Source organism: Mixophyes fleayi, chromosome 4, assembly GCF_038048845.1.
Source record: "Mixophyes fleayi isolate aMixFle1 chromosome 4, aMixFle1.hap1, whole genome shotgun sequence".
In the NCBI taxonomy this organism is placed as follows: domain Eukaryota; kingdom Metazoa; phylum Chordata; class Amphibia; order Anura; family Limnodynastidae; genus Mixophyes; species Mixophyes fleayi.
The window spans coordinates 336696008-336703076 of NC_134405.1; the positions used below are offsets into that span (position 1 = coordinate 336696008).

Genomic DNA, 7069 nt, shown 5'->3' on the forward strand with positions numbered 1-7069 from the left:
CAACAGTTTTATAAATCTACTGTAATTTTATTATTCAACAATTATACATTAATAATGTATTTAATACTGTATATTTAACAAATAGTTCTTCTAATCCTGAATTACTTTAGGCAACCTGTGTGTCTGTTCCTGTTGTGGTACCACAAGACCCAGCATGCTGCGACTTTTCTTTATTTAACAAATATATTACACATTCAACAAAATGATGCAGCGTAGCCGATAAATGTTATATATTTATAATGTAAAACACCAGATTCTAAGGGACAGATTCAGTTGTGATAATATCCGGGCGAGGAGTCTCCGGAACATCCGCAAGACACTTTGCGCTGATTTTTGTTACAGAAATCTCACTCATGTTTTCTCGCACCCCACAGAGTTCCAAACAAAAACGTGCGTTAATATTTACCGTAGTAATGGTAAAAAACGTGCAGCTGCGGTGATCTGTGGAATATCACGGTCAATTGAATTCTCCCCCTAAGAATGGTAGATAGTTGGACATATTACGTAATATTGGCACCAAGCAATTTAATACTGTTTATTATGGGATCAGGAAATAAACAAATAAACTGTTATTGATTCCTTTGTCAATATTTTTGAATCACAAAATAATAACAACCTCAATAACTGTTTTTATAAAGTAAGTTTTGTGTAATTCCTGAAAAATTTATATTTTTCATTTTAATAAATGGCTTATTTACTGTTTAAAAATAAACCATTGTTTCTGCATGATGTCCCTTTATGTATTAGATGTGTCCCTTAGTATAACTGAGCCTATAGATATAATGTGAGTGACAAGCTCAGCCTCGCCCTGTGTGGGGAATGTGAAACACACCCACTGGTGTCTGAGTGTCAGAGACTTTCACTTTCATTTCTCTCTTCTGCTGTCAGCGATGGCGTCTGCTGATCTGAGACAGGAGCTGGACTGTTCCATCTGCCTGAACATTTATACAGATCCTGTAACACTGAGATGTGGACACAACTTCTGCCGGGTCTGTATTGATCGTGTGCTGGATACACAGGAGGGGTCTGGAGTTTATACCTGTCCTGAATGCAGAGCAGAGTGTCAGGAGCGTCCTGCACTGCAGAGGAACATAACTCTGTGTAACATAGTGGGGAGTTTCCTGTCTACTCGGCCAGATCAGGAGGAGACTGGGATCTTCTGCACTTACTGTATTCACTCTCCTGTACCTGCTGCTAAATCCTGTCTGTTGTGTGAGGCTTCTTTGTGTGATAATCACTTGAGAGTACACAGCAAGTCAGCAGAACATGTCTTATCTGATCCCACCACTTCCCTGGGGAGCAGGAAATGCTCCGTCCATAAGAAGATCCTGGAGTATTACTGCACTGAGGACGCTGCCTGTATCTGTGTGTCCTGCGGTTTGGCAGGAGAACATCGGGGACACAAGGTGGAGATGCTGGATGAGGCCTCTGAGAAGAAGAAGGAGAAGCTGAGAAATGTTCTGCAGAAACTGACCACAAAGAGAGAGGAGACTGAGAAAAGAGTCCAGAGACTGCAGGAGCGCAGGAGAGAAGATCAGGAAAAAGCAGCCGGTGTAACAGAGACAGTCACTGCCCTGTTTAGAGACATCAGGAGACAGCTGAAAGACCTAGAGAAGAGAGTCCTGAGTGAGATCTCCATGCAGGGAGAGAGCGTTTCACTCCCAGTCTCTGATCTGATCCAGCAGCTGGAAATAAAGAAGGACGAGCTGTCCAGGACGATGCGTCACATTGAGGAGCTGTGTAACATGTCTGATCCAGTGACTGTCTTACAGGAACCAGACACAGGTGACTTGTGTGATACTGAGGACAGAGAGAGACATGATAACCAGGTCCATGGTGTAGGAGATCTGGATGTGGGTCTCATCTCAGAGAAATTACAGACAGGATTATCTGATATAATAACAGGTATAAATGTATGGGTATATGTGCAGGAAGCTACAGACATATTACTGGATGTAAACACAGCTGGTAATAATATACATATATCAGGTGACAGGAAAACTGCATCCTGTTCACAGATAAACCAGAAACGTCCAGAAACACCAGAGAGATTTCAGTATCCTCAGGTAATAAGCACCAGGGGATTTTCCTCAGGGCGACATTACTGGGAAGTGGATGTCAGTAAATCGAAGTGGTGGAGGGTAGGGATGTGTTATCCCTGTATAGACAGGAGAGGAGATCAGTCAGTCATTGGAGATAATAACAAGTCCTGGTGTTTATGGAGGTATAATAATCAGTATTCAGTGATACATGACAGGAAAGTGATCTCTATATCTGACAATATTCCCTATGATAGACTGAGGATATATCTGGATTATGAGGCTGGACAGATGTCCTTTTATTCTCTCTGTGACCGGATCAGACACTTACACACCGTCACTGCCACCTTCACTGAGCCCCTTCATGCTGCATTATGGGTAGTGGGAGGTTGTATAAAGATATCTGGGGGAGTCAGGAAAGGGGAGAAATAATCATAAGAAATCTGCCCAGAGACCTAAGATGTCACCGTCACCAGGGTAATCTGATTGGTGGTACACTTATCCAATCGAAAGTAGCAGTGGGTGGAGGTACAGCTGAGTCCCTCCTTCTGTGTAACCAGGTGACCAGTGTGTCTGGATTTGTTTCCTTGTTGGTGTGTTAGAAACTTTCTGTGATTGGCTGCAATAACTGTCTGTCGATCAGTGTATACCCTATTACTGCAGTCAGTGCTATGCTTGCTCCTATTGGCTGTGATGTATGCAGGGGGTGAATGCGATGTTGTCTCTGTATAGCTCCACCCACTGGAAATTGCAGTTTAAGACTGTTTCTTACATAAAACAGTAGTGAAAGGACTACAACTCCCAGCATGCATCATTGTTAATCTTTAGTATTAGTAGCTTGATATTTGTCAGAATCAATAATCATAATTACTATTATTATTTTAATTATACACTTGCCTGATATACAGTCCTCTCTCTTTATACCACTCCCCGTATAACACCACCTTCACTCACTAGATATCAGCATAAGAAAGATTTAAATGTATGTATGTAACCAACAATTACTGACAAGTAGCACAATGTTCTATATACAGTAAATGATCCATAGGGTCTGAGCTTTTTTTTATATAAAAAAGAGGCATATTCAATTGAGCGTGAAGTGCCCCCGGAACGGATACAAAAGCACACCGCGTTCCCGCAACATTGCGGATTTCCGTTCGCACCTCATAGGTTTGCAAAGGGAAATCCGCGATGTTGCGGTACCGTATTAACATAATCTATGCGCAGTCGCGATCTTATGCGCTAATTGTATATGCCCAAAATGTTGTTTTGTTTTTTAGAGTCAAATTATCTTTTCAAGCACACAAATGAGGGTTCCTCTATTATTATTTTTTTTTTAGCAAGTATTCCCTAACGTGTGTAAATGTATCAATAAATAATCTTCTGTTTATTAACCTGAAGTTCCCCTTTATTCTGAGTCGTCCCTTGCTGTTGCGGTTGGAGAATAATGTATGGATATGATTTAGAACTGTAGAGGGGTGTACCCGGGTTAGGGGAACAGATCTCCTGGGGTAGATGGTAGCGTACAGCAGCACAGAAGTCACACTCAAACACCACGTAATCACTGACCAAATTATGTGATCTTTCATCATCATCACCATTTATTTATATAGCGCCACTGATTCCGCAGCGCTGTACAGAGAACTCACATCAGTCCCTGCCCTATTTTAGCTTACAATTTAAATTCCCTAACATACACACACACAGACACCGGACACTTTTTGATAGCAGCCAATTAACCTACCAGTATGTTTTTGGAGTGTGGTAGGAAACCGGAGTACCCAGAGGAAACCCACGCAAACACGGGTATACAAACTCCACACAGATAAGGCCATGGTCGGGAATTGAACTCATGACCCCAGCGCTGTGAGGCAGAAGTGCTAACCATTTAGCCCTCTTTAGATAAATGCTACCTGCTATATAAAGTGGGGGAGGGAATTGTCCAAGGAAAACAGTTCCTTTTTGATAATGGCTAAATCTCTGGATGGAAAATGATTTATTATATATAATCATTTTCACCAACTGCTGCACAGTTTAATCCACTGATGATAAAAAAAGGAGAAATATAATATAGTTTACAACTCCCCTAAATATTTAAGTTCAAAGTGTTGTATAGGCTCCAGTGGAATTATCAAACACACTTTAACACTATTAAAATACTTATATGAAAACATTGTCATACTGAATTCTACAGAGTGATACATTGAACTACATAACATTGTTAGTGCATCTGTTTAGTCCATCACCACTGAGTCCTGTCCAACTAGATTTCTTCATTTTAGAGCTTTGGAGTCTTTATTTCAATTTATGCCCCATGAACAGGGGCAAACACAGGACTTATAGAGGGGGGGTTTCCACACCACGCCGCCTGTGGGTGTGACCAGCATGCATGGGGGTGTGGCTATAATATTAGACAGTGCTTGGCTGCTCTCCAACTCTTCCTATTCCCATAATATACACGGGCAATGCTGCGTGCACTACTGTTAGGTGCATGCAGCTCTCTCTTTTCGAGCAGAGCCATGTGAGGCGGGGGCAGGGTCCAGCCACTTTAATTACACAGTGCCCCAGGCTTGGTGGGGGTTTCCAGGCATTAGGAAACCCCCCTCGGTTTGCCTATGATGAACACTCACTTATTTTAATATTACAATATTTCGCTTTTTAATAATATTTTATGGGCAAGGAATAAAGTTTATATTTTATTTATGTATTGTCCTCTATGGCAATACAGAAAAATCCATGACTGTGCATGAAGTAGGGATCTTAATCTGGAACCATCTATAGATTTATGTAGTTTAAGTTATGCAGATGGCAGTGCCCCTTATATGGGGTATTTCCTTCTACTTTTCTTTAACACTTGAATATAAAACATATACTGCTGAATGAGCACCCGAAACACTTCATCAACTGCTACCAGAGGGACCACATACAATGTTTGTGAATTAACTGGTATTAGACTAGTGCAGACGATTGTTCTGTATCCTTTTAAACACACATCACAGGTGCAGCCATTAATCAGTCTGGTGTCAGACTGGAAAATAAGAAGACCTAGGGCTGGATTTACTAAGGGGCGGTTTGCTCAAACCGTCGCTTTTTGGCTACTTTTACTTTTTGCGGGATTTACTAAACCCGGAACCGCTGTTACATCGACCAGATATGACATTTTTCAAACCACCACTTTACAAGCCGCCATCCCGATTTTATTAATGGTGAACATACAAACAGACGGATTTACTAAGCTGGGGTTTGCAAAACTGCCGCAAAACAGCCAAAATAAAAGAGGTGGTTGTGAATCACGAGATTGATCAAACTGCTGCTGTTTAAGCTAATTTGCCATTAAGAACATAAGAGAAAGCACTATTGACATTGAAAATTATTTTGGAAATCATTATTTATTGATGCGCACGGTATGATTTGCGCAGTGTCACTAGCCAGTATGTGCCAGTATCAGGGAACAGCAAAAATTATTTTGCATTGTTCTTTTATATATTTATTTATTAACAATTAGAAATCCACAATCAATTTATTAAAGTTTGATATAAAATAAAAATAATCTTCCCATCAGCCCTGCTGCACTATACAGCGATTCTAGATATGTCAAAATGTCACCTTTTTTTATTTAATTTTCTTTTAAAGCGGGGTCATCACTTGCAAAGAGTGGGGGCAGCTGTGTTGTGGGTTGAACCAACATTCGGCTTATTGATCCAATAGAAGCTGATAGTTTGCAGAGACGTCTCCTGAGACTGAAGAGTATCGGATCTTACAAAGCGCTGAGCAAACTACCAAGGTACAGTCATGGTCTAGGGTGTGGAAGAACCCGTATGGTCTGCTTGAGTGGATGTTACCCTTCAAGAGGCGCAGAGTCTAACGGAGAGGGAGGTGTTCCCCCGGGACCCCTCGCAAGAGAGTCTGGACTTTGCGGCTCTCTAACCGCAGGTCGCGGTTCTCACCGAGAGGAGAACCGAGTCACAGGAGTAAGATGGTTGCTGATAGGAGTAATAATGAGGAGTATATTCTGCAGGCAGATGAGGTACAGAGGTCCTGTGGAGCTAGGAGGCCCCTAGGGTCAGGATCATGAGGAGGTGCGATAGTCTGCAGGTAGATAGTGAACAGAAGCACCGATGTGCAGGAGATGGAGACTGGTAGTAACACTCTGCAGCCGGATGACGCTGTAACACCGGAGAGCTGAGAACAGTTATTAGTGGTAACGCTCTGCAGCAGGATAGCGCTGATACACTGGAGAGCTGGGAGCAGGTAAAGGTGGTAATAGTCTGCAGCAGGATAGCGCTGATACACCGGATAGCTGGGGGCAGGTAAAGGTGGTAACGCTCTGCAGCAGGATAACGCTGAAACAGCGCATAGCTGAAAGCAGGTGTTGGTGATAGTTCTCAGCAGCAGCAGGAGAACAGGAGCCAGACTGGGTGTTCCAGGAGAGGAGACCTGAAGATCTGGCACTCCGGTAAGGAGACAGGTGCTTTATATAGACGGGGCTGACAGGCAATCAGTGAGTCAGGTGAACGGAAGGAGTTTTGAAAAGGGCTGGTTTTGCACATGTGCAGTTCATACAGGCAAGATGGCGCCGGCCAGCGCAAGCCACGGGGACCCGCTGAGAGAGGAGAGTAGCAGTCAGAGATGGGAGCGCCTGATCCCAACCAGATGGTCAGCGGGGCCGGTGCCTGACAGGTACATTGGTGCAAAACCAAGGAGTTTTGCGGTGCATATATAGATGATGGGTTTAAATAGACATCTATTAAAAACAAAGTTATACAGCAGACAGAGTGTGACTGTGTGCAGCTGTGAAAACATATAAGAAATATAATTAAAAAATATACTTACACCACACTTGCCTGCTGTTGGACCTTCTCTAAGGAAAATCCCACAGCGGAGCTTCATGGAGCAAGTGCAGGGGGCGTGATGGCGCAATTCATGTCATGGGCCGCCCCAGCTGATCAATGCTGTAATCTGTGACATCGTGCAATGGACAGTGGGACCACAATAACGAGATTCACCGCAATTCGTGTAATGAAGTCCGA

At 42.8% G+C, this 7069-nt stretch overlaps 1 protein-coding gene across 1 annotated transcript; it reads left to right on the forward strand.

Annotated features, from left to right (window-relative positions):
• The first annotated feature begins 844 nt into the window (after positions 1-844).
• LOC142153186 (E3 ubiquitin-protein ligase TRIM39-like) lies at positions 845-3433 on the forward strand. Its single transcript, XM_075210535.1, has one exon. The coding sequence runs from the start codon at positions 891-893 to the stop codon at positions 2469-2471; it is 1581 nt and encodes a 526-aa protein (XP_075066636.1). The 5' UTR covers positions 845-890; the 3' UTR covers positions 2472-3433.
• The last annotated feature ends 3636 nt before the right edge of the window (positions 3434-7069 follow it).

Excerpts from the sequence above, each read along its gene's own strand:
- LOC142153186 (XM_075210535.1), top strand. The coding sequence starts at position 891 with ATGGCGTCTGCTGATCTGAGACAGGAGCTGGACTGTTCCATCTGCCTG.